Here is a 25,608-nt window from a genome sequence, read left to right as displayed (position 1 = left end):
CAGTTAAATGGCCCATCAAGCACAATAATAACATGATCAGCAAACCGGTTTTAAGTAGTTTAGGCTTCAGGTGAAAAGGAATTCTCCATGAAGCTTATCAGCAGATGGAAGTGCTCTCTAATCTCCTTGTAGATGGCTGACTGTGTTGACTCTGGACTTCATAAAACACAGTGGACCAACATCAGTAGATGACAATGGCTGTGTCCGAAATCACTCCCTATTCACTATAAAGTGCGCTATATAGTGAATACACCAATTTGTACTGGTGTCCGAATTCTGAGTGAGCATTGTTATTCACTATATAGTGCACTCATTCTTTTCCACAATGCATTTTGAAAAGTAGTGAACAGCCGATGCCCACTAGCCCAGCAACATCATGCATCACGATTGTTGTTCTCAAACATGATGGACAAACGAGAGGAGCAAAGGAACGCATATAAAAACTTAATTTAATACTTTTTTGTTAGTTGTTTTTAACCAAATCTCTAATAAAATGTCAAGGATTTAAAACGGAGTAACTCTGACGATTCCAAGACATGAGACCATCATCTTTATGCAAAAATAACACACAAAAATGTGCACTATTTTGCCACTAAGGACACAAGCTTTTTATCTATTAGTATTTTTTGTGTGTGTGAAAATACGTTACGTTTAGTATCAGTTTTCAGTGATATTTTATTGGTAATTTTGATCCTCGGCCGTTGTCATGGAAATTTACAAGACGTCGTCGCTAAACGTTTTAATTGTGAAATGGCGATGACGTCATTTCCCACGACCGGCCGGAGTAGTGTCCGAAATCATTTTTGTGCAGGAAACCAGGCACTCCATACAGGAAAAATGTAAATTTAAAAAACAACTTCAAAAGTAATGGCTGAAACATTTCAAAAGGCTTTTAAAAGGCTCTTGTTCGCCTTCTTACCACACTTTTCCATTCCAGTCAACTCTCCATGAATATGCTTTGCCTTCTGAGAATGACCCACTGTTTCACGTATGACCTTCTGTGGCTTACCCTCCTTGGATACAGTGCCATGAAAAAGTGTTTGCCCCCTTTCTGATTCCTGATGTTTTTGCATATTTATCACACTTAAATGTGTCAGATCATCAAACCAATTTTTATATTTCACAAAGACAACCCAAGTAAATAGAAAATGCAGTGTTTGAATAATTATTTAATTTTTTAAGGGGGGGGAGAAATCCAAACCTATCTGGCTCTGTGTGAAAAAGTAACTGACCCCTGAACCTAATAACTGGTTGTTCCACACTTGGCAGCAATAACTGAAAATCAAGCATTTGTGATAACTGGTGATGAGTCTTTCACATCGCTGTGGAGGAATTTTGGCCCACTCTGGTTCATAGAATTGTTTTAACTCAGCCATATTGTAAGGTATTCACGCATGAACTGCCCGTTTCAGGTCACACCACAGCATCTCAATTGGATTTAAGTCTGGACTTTGATTTGGCCACTATAAAACCTTGAATTTGTTTATTTTGAGCCATTCAGAGGTGGACTTGCTGGTATGTTTCGGGCTGTTGTCCTGCTGCATAACCCAAGAGCACTTGAGCTTGAGGGCATGAACTGATGGCTCAATGCTGGCCTTCAGGATTTTCTGGTAGACAGCAGAATTCATTGTTCCATCAATCACAGCAAGTGGTCCAGGTCCTAAAGCAGCAAAGCAGCCCCAGACCATCACACTTCCACCACCATGTTTGACTGCTGGCATGATGTTCTTTTTATCAAATGCTGTGTTATTTTTACGCCAGATGTAACGGGCAGCACACCTTCCAGACAGCTCAACATTTGTCTCGTCAGTCCACAGAATATTTCTCCAAAAGTCTTGGAGATCATCAAGACGTTTGTTGGCAAAGGTGAGACGAGCCTTTGTGTTCTTTTTTGTCAGCAGTGGTTTTGGCCTTGGAACTCTCCCATGATGCCATTTTTGACCAGTGTCTTTCTTATGGTTGAGTCATGAACTCTGATCTTAACTGCGGCCAGTGAGGCCTGCAGGTCTTTGGATGTGGTTCTGGGTTCTTTTGGGACCTCCTGGATGAGTCGTTGTTGCACTCTTGGAGTCATTTTGGTTGGCCGATCACTCCTGGGAGGGTTCAACACTGTTCCCAGTTTTCTCAATTTGTGGATAATGGCTCTGACTGTGATTTGCTGGAGTCCCAAAGCTTTGGAAATGGCTTTGTAACCTTTTCCAGACTGATAGATTTCAATCACTTTGTTTCTCATTTGTTCTTGAATTTCTTTGGATTGTGTCATGATTCGTTTCTTTTGAGATCTTGTAGCCTACTTCACTTTGTCTGACAGCTTCTATTTAATTGATTTCTTGATTTAATAAATCTGGCAGTAATCAGGCCTGGTTGTTGGCCAGTGAAATTGGACTCAGCTTTCCAAGAACTGTTGTTAATCACAGTTAACTCATGATTTAACAAGGGGGGCAATTACTTTTTCACACAGGGCCAGATAGGTTTGGATTATTTCCCCCCCTTAAGAAATTAAATAATCATTCAGACATTGCAGTTTCTATTTACTTGGGTTGTCTTTATATTTAAGTGTGATAAATACATGAAAATATCAGGAATCAGAAAGGGGGCAAATACTTTTTCCAGCACTGTATGCTTTGGTAAAGCACTCTTAAAACAGGCTGCTTTCTCTCCAATGATAATCTGTGGCTTTCCATTAATATTGTTGACACAGCACTCTGAGGCCCCATCCACACAGAGACGAATTCAGGAGTATACGCAAAAGTTTTTTGTCGTATCAGCATTTCATCCACACAGAAATGGCATTTCGGGTGACTGTAAACAATACTCTTTGAAAAGGGGTGCCAGAGTTCACAAATCTGTTAACAACTACCGTTTCATCTCTGTGTGGACGGCCAACCGCATCTTTCTTGAAAAGATTACGTCATACATAGCGTAGCTCTCTTAAGACGCCTCCGCACGTCCTGCCAAAACAACAATGGTTGATTACAGGGTTGTGTTCGTGATGCAGAATCTACTGAGCTTGTTATGGCTTTTACAGCAAAATCTGATGCTCCTTTACCACCACCGCAAAACGCACACACCACATGTTCTTAAATCAAACGCGGAGAACAACCAGAAGGGCAACTAGGAGAAAGTTTGTGTCAGTTTCTGTGATCTTCTTCTCCTTTGGTGCATTTCTGTGGCAGCAATACACCACCACGTACAGGCTTGACATATGCACTGCAGCGTTTTCAGTCGTTTTCAGTGGCCCGGTGTTTACACGGATAATTCCTGAAACGATCCCGTCTTTACAGAAAACTTTTTTCAAAACGAAACGGCAATATATATCGTTTTCATCTCCGTGTGGAAAGGGCCTTAGAACAGGCTGCCCTTTCACCAATGTCATTCTGTGGCTTTCCACAAATATTGTTGACACAGCACTGTGAAAATAGCCTTCCCTGTGATGCAGCCTCCTTGAATTTGCTAGATACAGCATTGTAAGTAAAGCCTGCCCCTTCCCCGGTGACCTGCTTTGGCTTACCCTCCTTTAATATGCTTTGATACAGCATTTTGACAACAGCCTGCCCTTTCACCAATGACTCTCTGTGGCTTACCCTCCTTGTAAATGTTTTGATTCAGCACTCTGAGCCATAGAGGGCTATTTTCTCTCATTTTTCAAACATTCAGATCATTTTATTGTCCAATGTTGATCCCTGGCTGGCCCTTATTGGTCGATACCACCAGGATAAGGATAGAAGAAGAAATTGAAGCATCGTGATGGCCAAACAGACTAACATGAAGTCTTCTACTTCAGCGTCAAAATGGAGGACCTATAACACTGTCGAGTTTTTAATCGTATAAAAACATAATAATTAGTCATATTATCATGGATTTAGCTATATGGATTTGTAGAAATGACGCTCGGAATAAACACCACGATTTGCGCCTGGATTAAAAATGTTCTGAGAGGGATATTAGCACCAGGAGTCAAATGTAGATTGGCAAAAGGTAAACTTCAGAACTCAATTTACTTCATAAAATGAGAGAGAGGTTGCACCTTGATTAGTTAAAAGGGCCTTGTAGTCTCTGATACACTCTATTAATTATGGGCAAGTAATTTTCAAGCAGAGACCACAAAAAAGGCTTGTTCTTAACAGGTTAATTCATTTTGCTGAAATAAAAACTCACAAAACACCTTCTAAGGATGAAATAATGTGATGAAAAAGCAAAGCAAGGATTAATGGATTAGGAAACAACCATGAGCTGACAAAAATATTTAAACATTTAGTGATAATAAGAATAAAACCTGAATGGTGTGGTGGTGGAGACACATTAAACTTTTTTACTTGCTGTTTAAATATTTTTTATGTCAGCTATCTTCTCCTAAACACTTATATTTGTTTGTTCTGTCTACTTTATTTCCAAGCATAAAAGGCTGTCAGGTAAGAAGCTGTGGCTATACTCACTCCAAAGGATTTTCTTCATCTGTCCTCCCTAAAAAGGACATTTTGGAAGGTTTTTTCCACTGGGTACATCACCTTCCCCCCGTCCTGTAAAGAGAACTCATCACTACAGGATGTTTCCTCCACAGGGACTCTGGCGGTTTATGTCGTTTTCTAAATGAAATATATGCGCCTCCTCCAGCTTTATGTGATACACAGCACATCAGACATCCTGCCACCTCAAACTCATACTGTAAATCCCCTCAGGAGCCAATCACGCCGAATCCTTTCACATTTACCCATAATGCAAGCGTCAAGAAGATGGAACGGCAATGCGGAGGAGTAGTCGGGCAGATATGAGCTCTGAGACCATCCAAACCATGCTGTCCATCTCTGCCCTGAATCTGACGGATCTGAAGGGAAATCATGAGTTGCGCTCCAGTGCTGCAACTTTTTCCTCGTCCCATCTGGCCTCCCTGAACACACTCGGCTAGCTTCAAAGAGCCTCTCCTCCTCTGAACGCCAGAAATCACTTAAGAGGGTTGTTTCAAACTGCAGAAGCTTTTTGACTGTCTGTGTGTCAAACAATGCACAAAAGCAAGCCTTTCTTCTCTTTGAAGACGGCTCATTGTGTGGGCTTTCTTTGCACGTTTCTACACAGAGGACCAGCAGAAGAAAGAAAAGCAATCCCAGACAAAGTACGCTTTTTGGCCTGCTGTGAGTGGAAATCTCACATATACACTGCCTCCAGTGTAAACTACACAGCAGTGAAAACGTGATCTAATGGTACAAATAGAAGAAATAAAGTCATAAACATGAGTGTAAATCAGGGTATTAACTAAAGGATAAATGGGATGATTAGGACCAAGTTTCCCCTTTCCAAACAAAATCAGCAAAGATGGTTCGAAAGATTCTCTTGCTGAGGTGCCTGTAGAAGCGCAGCTGCTGTCCCATATCCAGGTGACCCTTCCCATCCCTGCTCTCCTGAGCACATCACCATTAGACACATGATCTTACCAATGATACCCAAAAATGCCTCGGAGAGAACTGGCACAAAGGACTCCAGCCAGCGCCTCGCATGAGTACAGTAAGACCAGGACGACGAAGGACCAAAGGACTCTGACTTGTGTCTTCATGCTCAGATACCAGGGCCGCCACACCACCTTGCTCAGTGGACTTCTCACCCGTTGTGCAATGCCAATTTTGTGGTTGATCTCATCCTCGCAGTCAGAGGATCGATGAATCATGCTGCCAAAGTTGGTGAACTCCTCTGCACTTTCCATGCTCTCACCATTCACAGACACAGATTTGATGGCAGCATCCAAGGCATCCCCAAATGTCCCAACACTTCAGCCTCTTCACTCAGCAAGTTAAGAGCTCCTATAAGGATACCTAGGCTCTGCAAGGAACAGAGCTTCACCAGCAAATTCCGGATCTGTGATCTAGGCATCACCAAATTACACCCCACAGTTCAACCCATAAAAAAAATATTAGTTTTTGTGCCATTTTTGCCCAATCGAAACCAAATTTTGCCACAATTTTCCTCTTTCATCACTTTTTCCACCCATTTTAGCCACTTTAAAGCCCAATTTTTATTCCATTTCACCATATTTTATGCCCACTTTTGAGAATGAGCTGCAATTTACTGCTGTGCTCATTTTTGCCAATTAGAACCCTTTTCACAATTTTTTTTCCTCCAGTTTCTGAACTTTTAACCCACTATACTATTTTCAGCCAATTATTTGCCCCTTTTGACCAGTTTTTGCAATTTTAACCATTATTGCAACTTTATTTCCGCTTTTGCCACTATCAAACCATTTTTTACACACTTTTGCCACTTTTAACCCATGTTTACCATTTTAATCCCATTTCACCAAATTTTCTTCAAATTTGCTGTCACTCCTAAGCCATTTTTCAACTTTAAACACTTTTCACAAGTTTTATGCCTGTTTCTGTCCCCTTAAATCATTTATTGCAACGACTGGAGAAAGCCTCCAGAACTTTCTGATGGGCACAGACCAAAAGTAGCTGCTAGCTAACTTTCAGCTGCATGTTGGGCCTTGTCCAGAAAACATCACCATGTTAGTAAAGAATGCTGTCCTTGCTGCCATGGGATTGGCTGATTAGATATTTGTGTTAATGAGCAGGCGTACCTAATAAAATGATCATTGAGTGTACCTTCTTTTGGCAAAGTAACACGTTGGCCATTGCTGTTCAAAAAATGAGTTCAATAATACATGTAATATTCTAATTCTCTTAATAACTGTTGCTGATTTGTTCATTTTGCACATTTCATACAATGCTTTTCTACTTCTCTGTTAAATCTTGTTTTTGTTTTTCTTCTAAAATTAAGGTTATATAAGAAAATCACATTCAAACACATGAGCTGTGGCTTAAAGCCACTGACAGATACATCTACTCTGCATCCTCTTATTTACCTCCCCTCCAGCCAGAAAAGCTATTACAGCTACTCGTGCTGCTACATGTTTCATTTGCAATAGTGTCAGTGTGATTGCTTTTATTACCTGGACTCAAAGGCCTGCTGAACACTGCATAAACTCTAATGGTCTGCTACAACACCATTCATTATTTATTCAATATGTATTGTTTGTGCTTGGGGAGGGACATTATGGGTCAGTAATGGGCTGCTTTCTTAGCTTGACAAGACATATTATGATTACAATGATGGTTTTCATATCAGCTCAATGCAACATGGGATTTTTTTCTCATCAGTCACCCATTTCAGTCTTTTTTGATTTATTATTTTCATGTCTTTGCTGATATAATCTGAGGAAAAACTTTGACAATGCTTTCAGACACAATTGGAGCACATCAGTGAGTGAGCATGGTTAAAATAAAGCTGACGTTAAGCAGGTGTAATCTCTGCGGTCTTTACTTCGGAGTTTGTTTTTTTTAAGCAGTTTGACCATCTGATGAGCAGGTGTGGTTCAGTCCGACACTGATGGCATCACAGCAGAGTCATTGTACCTTTATGTGAAGCCAATGAGCTGCAGCTAGTTTCTTTATTTCTGTAGAGTCAGTAAATAACACTGAGGTTAAAAAACGGTGAGATTATTTGATCCAGAGAGGATGAATCCAGATTTATATGCTCTTGCAGAGGCATCAACTTTGCATAACCAATCCTGTACCAATGTTCATTAGTTCCTATTTAGTTTGAGAATCAATTTGGAAAAAAAAACAGGTAAGTTAAGTTAAGTCATACTTTATTAATCCCTGAAGGGAAGGGTAAGAGAAATTTCAACAACTCCAGTGACATCCTGGCTCTTACTAAATGCCGGCTCATATTGATTCATGATGACACCATTCAGTAAAGATGCTTGGTGTGTGAGACTGGTGTATCAGTTGAGTAGATGCAGTGCTCACACAGTCTGCTTGAAAACCCTGACATGGTAACATGGATGCTAAAACTTAACTGATGGTTCTTGTGTAGCACCTGAATTCATGGATTTCTATTTTTGTCATAGCCTTGGATTGGATTAGATTGGATTGGTTAAGGTATTTTTTCATAATTTCAGCATATTGTAATTTCTTTTAAAAAATGAAAATATATTGTTTTAAATACTTTTTATAAATCAATTTTGTGGGGTGTTGTGTTTTTGAAGGCCCTATATATAATACAGTAAATTAAATTTACAAACAGTATAGTTTTCATTTTATAAACTTGAGGTAGTGCCGAAAAACATTATACTAAACATGAGCATGGTATACATGGGTGGTTTATTTTGTCTATAAAAAAAAAAGAACAAAATGGAAAATTAGCCAGTGCAACTCTAAGGGTTAATAGAGGAAAAAAGGGGAAAACAATGGGCAGAAGATGCTGAAAAATGGTTAAAAGGTGGCAAATATTGGTAAAAAAAAAACAGCCTAAATAGAGTGAGAGCTGCAAAAAAAAAAAAAAAACTTAATAGTGGCAAAAACACAGGCAGCGGGGCTGACTTGATGTCTGGGTTGGAAAGACAGGTGTCCTCCCCGAAACACTGCACTGAGGTAGTGATGTGCAGGCGTCTGAGTCCTGGAGTGGGGAACTGGCGAGAGTTGATGTAGGACACTTTGGTCATGGCTGTGTTGATGCTGCCCACATCCTCTCCTTCCACCACCAGCACAGACTGAGCTGGATTAAAGTGGAACTTCATGTCCTTGGCGAGGCTTTCCAGAGAGTTGATATCCATGAAAACGTTGATAAGCAGTTAAAAAGTTGCAAAAATTGTAAAAAGCAGCCTAAATAGGATAAAAGCTGCAAGAAAAAGGGTTAAGAGGCAAAAATGGGAGGGAATATGTTAAAATAGTGGTTAAAAAGCCTTAATAGAATGAAAGCTGCTAAAAATAGGTTAATAGAGGCAAAAAGGGGGGGCAAAAATGAACAGAAATGGTGAAAAGCAGTTAAAAAGTGGTTAAAATTGGTGAAAAGAGACAAAAATTGGTTTAAAGGGGAACAAAATGTGTGGAATAGGGTTTTAAAAGTGATTAATTGCAACATCAGAACCTAATAAAAGCTTGACCCATGTTTCAACACCAAAATGAGAGAACCGTTAGCCAGGACGGATGCTAGCACCAATGCTATCTATCCCAACTCCAGGGGGTCGAGTTAATTCTGTGGGCAGGCCGGCCTGGAGTACACAGAGGAGCAGCTTCTCCAGATGGAGACCCAGCAAGCCGACAGAGGGAGGAGACTTCAGTGGAGACTGGTGAGCAGGAGAAATCCCAAGCTAGCTGGTGGTGAAGGTGTGCAATAACCTGACACGCCAGATAGACTGCTTTATATCCAGGAATAGACCTCACACTCATCTGGGAAACCTTCTGGACCTTTCAAGAAATTTTCAGAAGATGACTGGACAAACATTCTGTCTGTCACATTTATAACATTCATTTGACAGCAGTTCATAATATAAATAACAGGTTTAGTCATTTAAATTGATTTTGACATTTCTGTGTGAGAATTTTGTATATTGTACCTTTAATTAACATGTAAAAATGCTTCGAAATTATTCTTCTCAATTAAATTAATTTAACTGGATCTCAGCAGATGTCTTCATCTGATTAGATACGATTCAATCTCATTTTGCTGTCGGGATTTTCTCTTAATTAATACAACTGTCAGTCAGCACCAGAGATACAGACGAGGACCAGTTATCAGCTAAACAGCACCTGGTTATGAAAAGGTTACAGCTTTGATCACTAAGAAAAACACCTTTAACAGACAGCTGTACTCGATTAAACCACCTGTTTAAAAGGTTACATGTAAATAGCTGCATGATAAATTAATCATGAGGATACCTGACGAAAACACAGTCTGGTTATGACTTTAGAGATGGAGCTGGTTTGTCACATTTTTTTTAAGCACCAGCTGGGAAGGTAATTTCTTACACTGCAGGTTACATTTCCTCAACACGTGACTAACACAGATTAATTTAATTTAAATTCTGTTTAAATCCCCTTGAAAACCTTAAGAGTCTCATCAAGTTTCAGTGTGTGTGAATGAAGCACAGCCACGTTATTGTCACCTTAATGTGGAAATAGCTCCATCTAGTGGATAATAAACTTAGTACAACCTGCTTTAAGAGAGACAAGCAGTAGCATAAATCTGTGTTTATTCTTTTGTCAATAAATAGTGAACATTGTGACTCTGACTGTAATAAATAAGTGGAAATAATTTAAATAAAGTGTATATACATCTTTAAAATGTGGTTTTCACTTTGTAGAATGGTGCTCGTGCAAATCAGCATCTTGTGTCTTTTCTTCGAATTTCTGCAAAAGAAAAAAGAAAATACTGAGTGCAAGGAAGCCAGTATTCAATCAGCATTCATCAAAAAAGGCCATTTCTAAAATGCAAAAGAGAAAATATGCTTCATTTTTCTGGGTTCTGGAATATTTCATCAGAATATAGTGGGCATTTGCAAGCAGTTAAAGGAAAACATTGAACATAAAGCCTCAATTGTCAAGGAGAAAATAAGGGCAAGAAAAAAAAAATCAGACTAGCTAATTATATTTGCATTCACACCAGGCAAAAATCATGCAACTTTTTTGATTTGCAATGGAGTAAATAGGCTTAGCAGTCTGTTGCAAAAGTAATTTGCAACATTTCTTGTCTATGTTTTGGAAATTGGTGCAAACTAAATGTACAGAATTAGAAAGGGGAAGTTAGATTCTGTCATTTGTGCAAAAATATAATAAGACGGCATAAAGTGCACAAAAAGCCCCATGTATGCTTAAAAAGATTAAAAAACTGGTTTCAAAGCAGAGTTTACATTCTCATGCCTTTAAATAATTCAACTTAAAAGGGCAATAATACATGCTGTAACAAAGTCCTAAGCATTATGCAGTGTGTAATGGTGGAAAGTTCCAGGCTGGCTTTGTCCAACTTCCAAAGTCTTTTTTTTTTTCAGTAAATCTGCAAAGTCTCCACAAATCATTTTGATGTTTTAAGTATTCAGCGCTCATCTATATTCAGAAATAATAAAGAAAAACAAAATGCCTTGGATTTTTGAGGATATTTCCAACAAAATATTGAGTCAAAGGCAGGGATTACACGGACTTCATACATTTTCTACAAAGATCTGCAAAGTTGCAAAACCAAACTTTTCAGTTCTCTCATTATTTGCCTGCAGTTGTGCACAATAGCATGTTACATTTTCATTTCTCCACATTTTCTGGCTCAATCCTCTCTTCTCTTTATTTCATTCTTCTGCATTAGCCAGACCAATTCCCCCTTTGGAGACACAAATTAATTAGATTTTAAAGAGAAAGTACGCTTGAAGTTAGCTTCACAAAAAAAGCCATGTATTTATGCAAGCATCTCCAGTAAGTGAACTGGTGGAAGCTACAATTAAAAATGTCAAAAACAGCATCGTTTCTATATAGCAGAGTCATCAATTACATTTGTACAAGGATCAGATTTTTTTAACAGACGCTGTGGGGGCCAGAATTTTGAAATTAATAGTTTGGTCTAATTAACATATTACTGTTTTGGTTTATGTGTTTCTTTCATTTTTCAAGGTACTAACATTGAGATCAGCCCCTACTGCAGCCAGCCACAAGGAAGCAATTAAGACATTTTAGCTCTATCACTGTTGACACTAAGACGCTGTGTCCTGATTGGTGAAAGAAAACAGATCTTTTCTTTTAAATCTCGAGCAAGGAAAATTGCATGCTATAAAAGCCTGAAGTGGAAAGTTGACAAAAAAACCTGCAGACTTATGTGGGATTTGAATGATGAGTATGTGTTTATCATGCATCGTATACGCCAATATGCTGCATGATAAACATATACTCATCTGACAGGTGGATTTCTGCAAGAAGGCGTCAAAAGTGAGTCATTCCTGATAAATTATTTCAACACTGGGTTTATTTAATAGATACAGGGATATAAAGATATCCTGACAAAACATGTTTTTTTTTTTAATTTATTTATTTAATAGTCTTTTGGGGACCAGATGGGAAGCTCTAGGGGACCTGATTTTGCCCCCGGGCGCCAGTTGATGATCACTGCCATATAGAAACAAGCCAGCAGAATCTGCAAATCTGAGCCTAGTTTGTGCTGTAAATGTCATGCAGCACCTGACCTGACACTCCAGTTGGATGTGTGAAACACATCCAACTGGAAAACCTTCAATACAAAGCATTTGGGAGAGGGCAGAGGATTTGAAAAAAACTTGTAGTGTGATTGGATGAATGTTCTGTCGCATCATTACGGGCCAATCAAAGCAATAAATACACATGACGTAGCCGCGACCAAGGTGCACATGCGCAGCTACCGAGGAAGAACGCGAACCATGGCGACTGTAGACATGTCAATACACGACTTCTGTCATTTTTGAAAAGAAAACAACTCACTGCTGTTCTTTGTTCTCCTTTTAACAAAGAAATGTCATCAAGTTCTGATAAAGCTGGCGCTTTAGCAGCATCTATGCTAATCTCCTCTGCCATAATTGCACCAGCCTCTTGTTGCTGCTTGCATACATCACGACTCCGGCGCTCCTGAAAGTACTGGCCCTCGTCGTTGATTGGTCCTGTCACTTTCTAACTGGGCCCAAACAGTTCAGAGAGGAGCTTTGCAAGATGGATTCGCCAGTGACAAACACGGAAACAGGCGTATCCATCTGCTTTGCAAGGTTACACAATTATACTCTGTACAAGCAATTTTAAGAGTGCAGTAAAGGAAGATATTAAAAGCAAACCTTGTGATTGTGGTTGTGATTTCTTGTGTTTAAAGTGTTGTGATCCGACATTGGATCCATCGATGTTTGGCATCACTTCTTTCCATGATTTCTCTGAGGGAAGTTAAAGAAAGTTTGAGTTATTAAAGGTAAACTTTCTTGATATTAGGCTGAAAACTGTTTTCTTACCAGTGTGCCATCTGTGCATCAGGTAAGTCTGATTCATGTTCCTCCACTTGTCCTGAGGGGAAAGCAGCACGGCACAGTTCTCGTCCATTTCTCGGATGGCGTTCCCGTGAGGACAGTGTCTCAGCCTCTCCCATGTCGCCGGCTGATGCTGCAGCTCGTTGCAGACACAGTTCTTCTCCCTCAGCTTCGGGTACATCACTGCCGGACATTTGTCGATGTTTTGCTTGGAGGCGAGCGGTCTCTTCAGCTCGTTCAGCTTACTTTGGTCATTGCCTGGCCTCCATTTTGTTGCTGTGCGACTTGAGCTGTTCTCAGATGATTCTCCTTCAGTGTCGGGACCATGAAGGCCGCGGATATCATGGCAGGAACCTTTCCTCATCAGCTGGTTCTTTGGGTGAGATTTACAGGCTTCACACGTCGGTAAAGGTGCGTCGTTCCACTGTTGGAAAGGAGTGGCTTTCCTCTTTAAGGTGCGACCTTCAAGTCCTGGACTTGGAGACATGCAGATCCTTTGCTTTGAGAGACATCTGGAGCAAAGTCGCTCTCGCTTGGATGCATAAGAAGTGAAGGCATTTTCACTGAAGTTCCTACTGAGGCAGCACTCATGGTCAGAGAGGCTCCTTCGATCCACCTTACCTTTGGGTTTGTACCTCTCTTTAGCCTTTCGAGCTGTTGGGTGATCTTTGTACTCCATGTCTAGTTTACGTCTTCTTGAAGGCACATCTAAAGCATGGTTGCTCAAAGGTCTGGTTTGCTTTTTTGGAGTTGGTGGCATCTTACTGCAGTAGTAGACGTTATCAAAGTCAGCGAGCCAGCTGGCTGAAGGGAGGTAGGCAGGCAAGGATTCAAACGAGGTGTCCTGGTGATCCTGGATGTTTGCCTCTCGTCTAAGTTGGCTCCTCTCTGCTTTAGGAGAGGTATTATCCAACAACAGCAAATAAGGAACATGAGTTACTTCATCTTTATGTGTGACAGGAGCTTCCTCTGCAACAGGAACTTCCATCCGAGGATACATGTCAGAATCAGACTCCCCATGAACCTGCAAAGTTGGGACCATGTCTTCCAGATCGTTCTCTTCTGCAGGAGGCATCTCAACAACAGGGACGGCAGCATCTGCATCCTTCTTTCTCGCTGTTAGGATGTCTTCAGAGGGAACTAGGGATTCATTTTGAGACTGTGTGCAGCCTCCAGACTCTGGCGAGGGAATCAAAGTGTCCTCCATCGACCAAACGGTCGACTCCATCCTCCTGAGTTGATCCAGGTACTTTGAATCAAACGGCAAGTGAACCACTTTGAATTCAGCGTTCTTTGACGTTACATTCAGATCTTTCTCTCTACTGCTGTTGCCAGGAACTTCTACTTCCAACAAAGCAGCTGCTGAATCCGTCTGATTCCCAGACTCTTCCAGAGCTGGAATCTTCTGGTTGTTTCCTGTCCCAACTAAAAGGATATCAGGACATGCTTGGAGACCCTGCTCCGACTCGCCTGCAGGAATGCACTGTTTGTTTTCCTGCAGAACACAACCCTGGAGGACAGTGCTACGCTGGACCATGTCTTGGGAAAAGCTGTGGGACATTTCTGCAGTCTCGCGGGAGTGCAGAAGTTGCAGTCCTACGGGTGTTGTGCAGCATTCAATGCGTACTTCCTCTGTTTGGATCACAAAGCTGCCATTCGGTGGTGTCCTGGTGGTGGAAGCAGGTACTGAATCCTTTGGCACCACAGACTTATCTCTATTCTGCACAGCTAAGGTTGGTGAGGGAGGCTTTTGAGCGTGGACACACAGGTTGTTGTCGCTTCTTCGGACTGAGACGCTATCGGAGGCTTCAACGTTGCTTGAGCCAGGCGTGCTGGTCCTCTGGGTGGCAGATAGCGGCTCAGTTTGGACCTCAGAGCTGGTCATTTCTCTGTTGGGGCCATTTTGTTGGTAGCGGAGCCTGCGGGAGTGGTACGCCATGGTCTGGTAGTACTGAGGGTTGAGGATTCTTCTGTAGTCCACTAGATGGAGGTTGGTGTGTGGAACAACGAAGCTAGGAGGCTCCATGTAAGAATTTGGCTGAAAGTGAGGCATCACTGGCATCCCATAACCTTAAGTAACAGAAGAAAAGAATCTGTAAATGGTTCAGTTTCATTTCAATCTCATAGAATGTCCCAGCAGCATGAATAAGATATTGCTTTGTATTAACAGATGAATGCTGCTATAGGAAAAGATCAGTATGAGGCCTTTATCCTTTATTTCATTTTCAATCCATAACAAGTTCCTTTTCCCAGGATCAAGTTTGTGTTAAAATCTTCAGTCTACCAATAAAAGCAGGTCTTTATCAAAACATGAAGTAGAATGCCCCCAGTTTAAGACCGTGGAAAAAAATGACACAAAAACTTGTTAAAATGCAAAATAGTGGAATTTTATATGATTAAAAAGGGTGCGATTAATCGTGATTAACTACATAAATTTTGCAATCAATTCCAATTAAAAATATTGATCTTTTGACGGCCCTAGTTTTAAGTTAACATTACTCAAACACCAAGTATTTTTGTCATTGTAGTCAAATTACTACACAATGGCCCAGTCTCAATGTCCAAACTCACACACGCACAGACTATGAGGTGAGTTCCCGCTAATTCCATGTGGGCTTAGGGCTGTCCCAGGTCAACTCGCAAAGTGCGTGAGGGATTTCTAACAGACTTTTCAAGCCCTTCATGTACCCTTCCCGTAAGTGGCATATCTACAGACTTAGCATGAGAGAATTACCCATAGGACATAGCATTGTGATATACAACAGGGATTCCCTGGGGAAGACTGCTAGCAAACGCTACAACAGTGAAGTGAAAAGAGTGAAATGGTAAAAAAAAAGAAAGGAGGTTGCAATCAGTGTTGACGCCGCAAAACAAAAGAATCCTGTCTATGGGGGCAGGAGGGTTGTGTTAATGTTGATTGGATGGCACGCCGAACTTAAAGTGGCATCAACTACACCAGTGATTCTCAACTGGTCCAGCTTCAGGACCCACCAGCAGATTGTGACCCAAGTTTTTATAACATTTTCAACAATGCATGTTTAGTTAATTAAATATATTGCAGTTTGGAGCATGATTGAACCAAAACACCAAATATAAAAAAGGACAAAAGTGACAAATTCATACCCTCTTTCCCCATCATTGTGTCATTTTTTGCCAATTTTCCAGAGAGCTTGTGAAATTACATCATTATCATGGGAAAATTAGCCATTTATTGCAAGAGGAGGAGATAAATTAGTAGAAATATTAATGAAACATGAAAATTTATCCAATTTGACAGTAAAACAGGGTGAAATAACAGGTTTCGATGCATGTCCAATAAGGACGTCAGGACTTGTGCCACCATTTTTTTACAGACACATAGTCCTCTCTGAAAACTGCTCTGCGACCCACTTTTGGGTCCCAACCCAGCAGTTGAGAACCACTGAACTACACTGTAAGACTGAACAGTTGAAGGTTCTTAAAAAACAGATCATTTCATTTACTAAAAAAATCCAACATAGCTATCTCCGTTCTATTTTTCTGCTTTAATAAAACACATTTTTTGTTGTAAATAAACAGTACTTAGTCAATTTTAGTATTTTTGACATTGTATTCAAATGAGTTGTATCCAAGAATGCCTTTGGGCATTAGACACTTCTGCACCATGAGTGAAGTTGATGACTCATTTAGAAAGGTCCCATCTGTGGGATGCGACCACAACACTCAATGGCTGGTTTACTGTCACTTCTGATTACTTAAATTGATCTACCTTGAGTGGCATAAATGTTTAAGATTAAAGTTTGTGATATAATTCAAATTAACATTTGAATTTCAGTTTTGAACACTTCTAACAATTAGAAACTAGTATTTTAGATTTAAAATATTAAAGTTAATGCCAGTATTTATTACTCAGAAATGTTGAGTGTAATTGCAGCACATTGAGCTTCCACATTTTTTTAAGTAAGCTCAACTCATTTCATTTTACAGAGAATAATGCATGCAAGTTTTAAAAAAAAAAATGCAAGACATCAAATAGTTTTCATGCAGGCTGTTTAAAAATAAATGATTAAATTACTGAACATTACAACTCAGATCTTTAGATGTTGAATGAGAATTTGATTTTAAATCATTTAAATTAATCTGAAATGAATTTTCAGGAGCATTTCCATGCAATTATAACTTCCCAAAAAGGCAGGTTTTGTCATTTAAGGTGGGAAAAGAGGACGTCTTCTGATATTCATATAATACATTAAACCAAATTAAATCCATCTTGGCACATTATGAGGAAACAGAAATATCATGAATTTTGAAACTAAGAAGAAACTGTTGAGCTGGTCAGTTTTTCCTAGTTTTAACAGTTGCTTAGAAAAATTGGTTTAAAAGTACATCTTCACTTTAAAATAAGACTGACATAACAGTAGGTGGCGATAACACTACCTGGTAGTGGTTGTGATTTAAAGAAGACTTAAAACAATTAGCTCTTTACTGCAGTAAATTCTCTGTTAGTAAAGCATGAAGTTTCTCATATAGAATGGTTAATAAGCCAGGTAACATGCAGCATACATTAAGCATTTTCAGAGATTTTGTTCAGTTCCACTAACCTAGACCTGGGTAGGCGTAGTACGGGTTGTAGGACATAGGCATGGTTAAGGGCACCGGCCACTGCAGACTCTGCATGGGCAAGAACGGGGCAGGCTGTGATGGCTGAATGTAGAAGAAAGGTTTGTGGTGTGTCTGCTGCTGCTGCTGCTGCTGCTGCTGCTGCTGCTGCTGCTGCTGCTGCTGCTCTTCAGGACGTGGAGCAGCTGAGGGCCCCGAGTGTGACCCCTGGGCCTGCTGAGCTCCATGTGGAGGGTTTGGACCCCGAGGACCAAAACCAAAAGATTGTTGTAAAGTAGACGTGGCTGCCTCCATGTCAGACTAAGAGGCAAGAAAAGCTGGAGTAGTTCCACTGTTTAGTTTTCTTTTTGTCTGCAAATTTGTCTCAAAGTTTCAGTTTCTTTTATTTTTTACCTCTCTGAACAAGTGTACCTGCATGCAGCTACACCACCTTCAAAGTATGTTTTCAATTGGAAATCAGAGGTGTGGGATCATGATGCAGGTTGGCTGGAAAGTCCTTCTCTTATTGGCTGGATTTTGGTTCCAGCTGAAATCTTAATGACCTTCTTAAAAGGCCAATGAATGGTGTTTGTTTCTGACCGACTCCCTCCTTCTCTGGTGCACCAGCTCACTTGAGGAAAAGCTCTATCAAAGATATGAAAGCATAGGAATGAATGAAAGTGAAGGGCTTTGATTGAAGAAAACAGACCTACAGCTTGTCTACATCAAAAGCATGGGCTTGATGTTTTTGCCAAAGTGGTGCATCCTACCTCTCTTTACATCTTTGGCTTCATTTCTCTGAGTTTCACTCATTCACAGAGCATGTGCACAGGTCTGCACATTTAACCCCTGAAGAGCCAATTATGAGGTTAGATGAGAGCCTGTTTGGTAGCCTGGGGCAGAATTTATTGATATTATCCGTGATGAATAAACATGCCCTGTGAGATTTTAAATCAGTGCTTCTCCTCGAAGAGGTTATGATTCTAGTCAGTTTATTTATGAAGGCAAAATATCCCAGAAATCTCTGTCTGAAGCATCTTAATTAAAACCTTTAGCTCCATAATATCTACATTAGTGCTTTACAGAGTAGCATATTCCTGTTTCTGCATCAGTCACCATGGTTTTACAGTTAATCCTGATCAATTTGTTACTTTATTTGTCTGGTTGTGTACAGCATCATGTAAAGAGTATGGGGGTTTTACTATCAAGTGAAGGCAGATGATTGGCTGAGGCCTCAGGCTCCAAGAGGCCCCAAGATATAGTCATAGGTGTGCATCTATACATCTGAAATTGCAAATAAGAGGCCAAGAGTGGATGGAAACACATTGATATAGATATTATCCAAAATAATCACTCAAGAGGATCCCTGGCCACCGAAGCCATTCAAGAATCCCAAAATGTCCTATCAAGCAAATTAGATAGGTAGATCTGTTTGAATGAGTAGTTTAATATTGCACCATTAGTGAGCATTTGTTACATTTTTATAAGTTAAACCTGGATTAGAAATATGTTAAAATATTTAGGTCTGATGAGCTCTGATGATACTCTGAGAGCTCACTCACACCAGGCAGTCCGAACCATGTCCAAGCATGTTTGAGCACCAAAGTCCAGTTTGTCTGGCCAGTGTGAGTGCTCCAGTGCTGTACTCAGACATGGAAAGTTTTCTCAGGCTCCAGCAAGACAGAAGAGGTTGACACAGTACAGTTTGTTGTGCATTTGCACAAGATCTTTGCTCAGCAAGGCTGGGGCGTATAGCTGCAAAGAAAAAAAAAAATCCTCTGGACACTCATTTAAAACATTGGCAGTATGTTTTCTGACCCAAATGACTCAAAAGAAATCCAAAAGTCAGAAAAGTTACTGTCATGTTGTCTATGTGCAGTAATGCACAGAACTTTTGGGCATGTTTGGGCCAAAAATTGAGGCTGAAGTAAGGCATGTAATGTAATAAGCCCAACTGAGGGACACCATGAGGTGGGAAGGAGGATTGACACAACCCAGGTGATGATCTGGATCTTCTTGCATGTTACCAGGGGCATGGAAAAATAATCTGTTGATCTTTAGGGCTGAACAAAGGGTGAATGTAGCACGTAAGTACTGTCTAGGCGGGTAGTAGGGTTGCCACGAGCAGGGGCGTAGCTAGGGATGTTAAAAAATTACACAGGGCCCCTCTTAGCTGCCTAGCCAAGCAGCAAATGTTGCCTCATTTTTAAAAATATCTATGCATTTGAATGTTTTTGAACCTTATTTTCCCTATTTTATGACCAATATTTTTACTCTGGTTTAATCAATTTTACTTGCATTATTTCACAGCGCTTGACTAGACCATTTTGGCATTTTTAAGGTAGGAACAGGGACCCACCCACCCCCAGTATTTATTTTACTCTGATTGATACAAATTTCAATTTACTGACCAATTCATTTAGTCAGTTCTGATTCAATATTGTCACTTATTACTACGAAAATAAATTAAAATACACTTTTCATTGCAGGCTTCTCAAGGGCCCTGGTACATCATGTATGTCATGGATGCAGTCACTTTGTATGAATGACTTAAATGCATCATTCATGCAAAATGTAAACAGGACCTTTGAATGACCCCAAGGTATCACCAGGCTAGGACAAGTCATTTTGCTTTGTTTAGACTTTAATGCTGTAGCGTGGCAAAAAGAATCAGTGAGTAATGATGAAACTCCTAAGTTAAACCCCAAGATTTCAGCCAGTTTTAATAAAGATGGACAAAAGTGGCAGTGTGCATGCCACCTACAGGTCATAGTTTAAATTTTCAACTACTTCAGTTAAAAATCTGTTCAGTTAAGTTGTGAATTGTTACCAGATCTGGGATAATTCAACACAAATATTAAATAATGACAATTTTATTGGACTGACCCCACACAGTGGCTCACCCTCGTCTTCAACACAACCTTACAGCACTTTTTTTCTGTTTGTGAAATTCATTAATAGTGCACAGCAGAGTCACTGCAGAACTTTGTACATATTTACATACAGTATTTTTAACTTTTATTTTAACATAAAGAGGCTTTCTGTGAGGTGCATTTCACCTGGTGCTCTAAATTCTTCAAACACATGATCCCTGAACAAATACACCTTTAGGGGAACCTGAGGAAGAGAGGAGACATCTCGTTAGGAATGATCGTAAACCTTATTAAAGATTTCTATGTGTGTGATTCCTTACAGTTCAAAACACTTTACTCATAAATCAATCCTGGTACTTCAACATCTTGGTTCTCCTCTCACTGTAGAGCCTGAGAAAGAGGACGCAAGTATGATGAATTCAGAGAAAAGTGGGTTTAAAATTCATGTGAACAAGCACTGCAGCAATCAGATCACCTCTCTCCCAGGGTAAAGGTGGTGGCTCATCGTCCTCCTCATCTCGTGATCTGTGGTACATCACTTTCCTCTGAGCGCTCATCTCTGTTTAAAACATTCAGGTTTGTTTACTAAATTAGCATGGTAGCACCACCTAGTGCTCAATCTGAGTACAATGCAGTCAAACACAGGCTTCATGCTCTTTCAGGGCCATATTTCATTTTGCTTTTTAAATTTGCTGCAGGCAGATCAAAAACAGACACCCCTGGTTTAGAGAAAGACTTAAATTTAATGTATTTTTTTCTTCATTTGCTTTAACCTTGTCTTTGCAGCAGGTTTGTTTGTCTCCTCTTGGAAATCGCATCAGCATCACTCCTCCTGCCCTGCTCTGACTTGCAGAGATCTTCTCTGCAGAGCCTGTCTATGAAAGAGTTCACACGTTCAAAAACCAAACCTCTATTAATGCAACAGAGAAAATATGACAATGACCAGAGAAAATAGACTTACCCTGGCATGGTCTGCATTGCATCTCACTTACACCGATCTGGCCATCCTCTGCCTTCGGCTTGCACATATCGTGGCCTTCCTCCTGGTTGATTTCACCTGCTGGATCTTTGTACTGGCTTCTCTTGTACCAGGGGTTTGTGGCATGTCTAACTGGGACAGAATGGGTCTTCCTGGAATGCTTCCTCACAACCACTCTCACTGGCTGCTCACACCCTCTCCCATACCCGCCTTCCTCCTCTGAGTCTCCAGCTTCATCTCTGTACATCTTTGCACTGTGGGCTTTGTTCCGACTCGCTCCTTTTGCCAGACTTTTTCCACAGCAGGCACACATAAACCTCTTTGAACTCTGCAGCCAAACTTCTTCAACATCTTCAGCTGCCTGTGGAGACTCGGTGACGACTTCTGCAAACCTCCTGCCTGCATAAACATGTTTGGGGAAGAGATCTGCATCGTCCAAGTCTGTGGAGAACATCTCATCTCTGGAGGAGAGCTCATCCAGAGAGGGACTGAGGACACTCATGCGCTCATGGGTGCTGTGCAAGGAGAGATAGTTGTAGCAGTAGGGAGCAGCAGGAGAGGAAAGGTGGCCAGCTGCAGCTTCTCCAGAGGTCAGAATGCTCTCAAATGGGAGTTTGAGGATCTTATAGTTTGGAGCTGCTTTCTTGTGGTCTGTTTTTAAAGATTTGTCATTGCTTTTTGTATCTTTTTTAGCAGAAGGAGATGGCACTGATGGTTTAGAAAGATTTGCATCTACTTTAACCTTCTGGACCTTGTCTGCATCACATTTCTGAGCACTCAGATTGGTCAACAAGATATCTGTCTGGACATCCGTGACTTCTTCTTTCTCCAGAGGGAGAAAATGCTCAACTTCTGCATCCTGCTCAAGCTCAGGACTCTCCTCATGAACAGAAGAGCTGTCAAGAGGCTCCTCAAGACCTGCAGACCAGCATCCATGTGGACTTAAGACATCTAAGCTTCTCTGGCTGGACTCGCCATCGTACACCGCCATCGTTGAGTCGCTAAAAGTCACAGCTGGAGACTCCAAATGGCTCACATCAGCCATTGAAGGAAGTACAAGACCCTGCTCTTCACTTTTCTTTTCTTCTGCAGGAGAAAAGATCCCCGAGGACTGGGAGGCAACACCAGAATCAAGCTCTCTCTCAGGGCCCTGAAGCTCACTGGCTCGGATTTTATCCAGGCACTCAATGAGTTTGCTAATGGCGTCACTAGGGTCGGTTTGAGCCTCTGAACAGGCCATTTCTCGACGCCCCTGAGGCTGCGTGTAATGCGGCTGACGAGGCATATCATTCCAGGTGGGAGGAGCGTGGAAGCGAGGCTCAAACATGCGCCTGTAATCCATCGGATAAATGGGAGCATGTGGGAAAATGTACCCAGGATACTGCATGTACTGGAACGGGAACATGCAGGGACGGTTAAAGTTAAAACCTGAGAAACAATGAAGCAGACAGTTAGATTTACAGCAATTTAATCTGTTTGATACAACAAAATGTAGACCTTAATTTGTTTTCTACCTCCAGGCAAACCATAATGACTGTATGGTTGGTTCATCTGCCATTGCTGGTAGAGGTAGTAAGGTTGAGATGGTGGCTGGACGTAGAAAAAAGGTCTGGGATGGTGGGTTCTCTGCTGTCCTCCTCCAAGAGTGTGTGGTTGTTTGCTTCCATCTACAAAAAGAAGCAATTCAGGACAATCATGCTCAAAAATGAATAAAAATTTGCCAAAAAAAAAAAACTTTTTGTGATGGTAGTAGCATGCAATTGCAGGCTCCACATGGGGCCCCAAAAGTCAGCTGGGGAACTGGGTAAGAGCTACATGCATGAAAATTGGTAAACATTTGCAGCATGACCTCATGAGCAAAAATGTCAATTATGATTATGCTCTAAAATGTACAGGAAAAGAGTTGTTTACAGTTAAAAATCAAATTCAGCTTTTTTTTTGGCAAATTTCCAAGTTTCACGTCAGAACAAACCAGCCAGCAGGATTTCATCAGATTGACTCCAGATTTTTGGGGGTTACTCAAGACAAGTTGGTGATCAAAAGTTGTTCAGAATTTCAGTTTGCACCATAGGACAGGGCCAAAACGGGGGCCAAAGTTGGACAACTTTTTTTTTTTTTTGCAGTGTGCAAAGGTAAGGTTGAGATGGCAGCTGGACATCGACAAAAAGGTCTAGGGTGGTGGGTTTTCTACTGTCCACCCCCAAGAGTTCATGGATGTTTGTCTCCATCTACAAAAAGAAGCAATTCAATACAGTCATGCTCAAAAATGAATAGAATTTTGCTAAAGACAAATAAAAATACTTTTTTGTGATGGTGGTTTCATGCAAAAGTATCGCAAGATGGCTCTAGAGGGGGCCCTAAAGTCACCTGGGGAACTGGGCAAGAGCTACATGCATGATATTTGTTAAATATTTACAGCATGACCTCACACACAAAAGTCAATCATAGTTATGCTCTAAAATGTACAGGAAGAGAGTTGTTGACAGTTAAAGATCAAATTTTTTGCTTTTTTGGCAAATTTCCAAGTTCCACATCAGAACAAACTGGTCAGCGGGATTGCATCAGATTGACTCCAGATTTTTGGGGATCACTTGAGACAAGTTGGTGATCAAAAGTTGTTCAAAACTTGAGCCATAGAACAAGGTATAGGGGCCAAAGTTGGGCATTTTCTGTGCCCTTTGCAAGTAATTCCATAGAACTCTGCAGTCTTTTTGTCAGTCATCACACAACTTCACAGGTATGATCACACTTCCTATCTAAAAACTTTGATTTTTTCAATTTTGATTTTCTCACAGTGATCATTTCTGCAAACTAACAACCACCTTACACCTAATGACTGAGACAATGGGAGCGAGATGTGACTTTAGTAAGACTCTCATGATTTTACTCAGACTTGGGAATTTTGTCTGTGACTTTGTAATCAGAGGAAAGTTGTTAGGTGTAAGGCTGCCTTAAGTTTTCCTCATGACTAAGATGTATGATTTACCAAGGCAACTCTTGTACTTGGTTGTGAAAAGTGGTTTCTGGCCTTGTGTTTTTTCCTACCTCGTGTTCAAATATGCAACATTTGCTTGCCTTTTCAACTTTTAGAGGGGTACTTTGAATCTATTTGGATATTCTTTTACTTAGATTTTTTTTTTTTTTTGTGGGGGAAGACATGCAGCAAACATATGCCAAGTCTGGGACCCTACCCCACTACTAGTGCAATTAGGACTATAGCCTCAGCTTGTGGGTGTCTGCTCTTTCCACTGAGTTACACCAGTGCACTTAGAATACAATTATAAAACTTTTTTTGATATTTTAAGGGGTTTTGTTGTTTACAGTCAGTAAAGGCTCAAACTATTGTTAAAAGGTGTGTTTTGCATTTTAAAACAGGCAACAATATATAAAGTGGACATTTTTGTTGCATTAATATGCAAAAGTGGGTATTTGAGTGCAGGATAAAAGGTAATTGCAGCTTAAATTAGGATGAACCATATTTTTGGAGTACAAGGCCACAGAAAGTTTGAGCTGCTTTGGAAAGGAGTAAGAAAAACAATGTTCAGAGCTACACTTGTATTTTGCTGTTCATAGTAACATTTTGTTTAATTTAGAAATTCTTAATATTCTGTCATCATATATACATTTGCTTAGTTCCCCTACTTTTAAACTGCAACTATTAGCACATTTAGATTTTTCAATGCAAAAATAGTATTTTAAATTCTAAAGATATTTAGTGTGTTTTTTTATCTGATATGGTAAGCCAAAAAGAAAATACAATCATCATATAACTAAATAGTGTATAGCTAAGTTTGAGCTGAAAAGTGGACTACAAACATAAGTATGTCAAAGTTATTTAATGTGGTTTAACTATATCGACTTTTTACTTTTCTGGATTCAAATTAACAGCATTTGCCTAATTTTATGCTCAAACGCTACATTGAGCATAATTGGATAGGTCTTATACAAAATTAATATTTTAAATCTGTTCTGTACTTGTAAGGTTGTGCTAAGGAAGAATATCAAACAATGGTTTATAATTACTTGAGAAAACTAAAAAAAATAGCCCTTAGGCATCTAAAGGTTGATAAAAAATTTAATTTTATAATCAGCTCCAGTATTGGGCTGCTCAAACAGGACATACATATAAAGAAAAATATCTTTACCGTCCATTTTTGTCGAAGTGCTCTCTCAACCAGTCAGAAATAAAATACCGCAAAGGGATTAAAACTACCGTATTGCATCAAAATATCATTGAGGATCACCCTTTGCAGTCAATTCTTCGATAAACAAACAAAGTCGAAGCAGAGCTTCTCTCTCAGGTCGACATGACGCTCCACTAACAAAAGCAGACACGTCTGTTAATTAGTCATATAGGAAACACCTGCTGCTGAACAGGACGAAAAGAT

At 40.3% G+C, this 25,608-nt stretch overlaps 2 protein-coding genes across 3 annotated transcripts; both read right to left on the bottom strand.

The window, feature by feature from the left end:
• Positions 1-10,004: 10,004 nt before the first annotated feature.
• Positions 10,005-17,877, bottom strand: buc2l (bucky ball 2-like). 2 transcript variants are annotated; one of them, XM_041814588.1, is made up of 5 exons: positions 17,371-17,877; positions 12,776-14,860; positions 12,608-12,700; positions 11,060-11,139; positions 10,005-10,178 (listed from the first exon to the last, which is right to left on the bottom strand). In XM_041814588.1, exons 1-4 carry the CDS (start codon positions 17,681-17,683, stop codon positions 11,108-11,110), a joined length of 2,523 nt encoding a protein of 840 aa, XP_041670522.1. In that variant the 5' UTR covers positions 17,684-17,877; the 3' UTR covers positions 10,005-10,178; positions 11,060-11,107. The 2 variants fall into 2 exon arrangements, with proteins under 2 accessions (XP_041670522.1, XP_041670523.1); XM_041814589.1 differs by lacking the exon at positions 11,060-11,139 and having other exon boundaries at positions 17,371-17,876.
• A 2,348-nt stretch (positions 17,878-20,225) lies between these two features.
• Positions 20,226-25,541, bottom strand: LOC121527167 (bucky ball-like). Its single transcript, XM_041813959.1, has 7 exons — positions 25,366-25,541; positions 22,735-22,887; positions 21,203-22,648; positions 21,015-21,116; positions 20,717-20,800; positions 20,562-20,631; positions 20,226-20,485 (listed from the first exon to the last, which is right to left on the bottom strand). Exons 1-6 carry the CDS (start codon positions 25,370-25,372, stop codon positions 20,600-20,602), a joined length of 1,824 nt encoding a protein of 607 aa, XP_041669893.1. The 5' UTR covers positions 25,373-25,541; the 3' UTR covers positions 20,226-20,485; positions 20,562-20,599.
• Between the last annotated feature and the right edge of the window lie 67 nt (positions 25,542-25,608).

Source organism: Cheilinus undulatus, linkage group 19, assembly GCF_018320785.1.
Source record: "Cheilinus undulatus linkage group 19, ASM1832078v1, whole genome shotgun sequence".
NCBI classification, from domain to species: domain Eukaryota; kingdom Metazoa; phylum Chordata; class Actinopteri; order Labriformes; family Labridae; genus Cheilinus; species Cheilinus undulatus.
Note: the sequence above shows the minus strand (reverse complement) of the source record. Positions and strands in the feature narration are given on the sequence as shown.

Excerpts from the sequence above, each read along its gene's own strand:
- buc2l (XM_041814588.1), bottom strand. The coding sequence starts at position 17,683 with ATGGAGGCAGCCACGTCTACTTTACAACAATCTTTTGGTTTTGGTCCT. Across the intron at positions 12,701-12,775 it reads GATGCACAGATGGCACACTG|AGAAATCATGGAAAGAAGTG; the intron begins GTAAGAAAACAG and ends AACTTCCCTCAG. Across the intron at positions 11,140-12,607 it reads ATCACAACCACAATCACAAG|GGGGAATTGGTCTGGCTAAT; the intron begins GTTTGCTTTTAA and ends GTGTCTCCAAAG.
- LOC121527167 (XM_041813959.1), bottom strand. Across the intron at positions 21,117-21,202 it reads GCAATGCAGACCATGCCAGG|ACAGGCTCTGCAGAGAAGAT; the intron begins GTAAGTCTATTT and ends ACTCTTTCATAG. Across the intron at positions 20,632-20,716 it reads ACCTTTACCCTGGGAGAGAG|GCTCTACAGTGAGAGGAGAA; the intron begins GTGATCTGATTG and ends CCTCTTTCTCAG.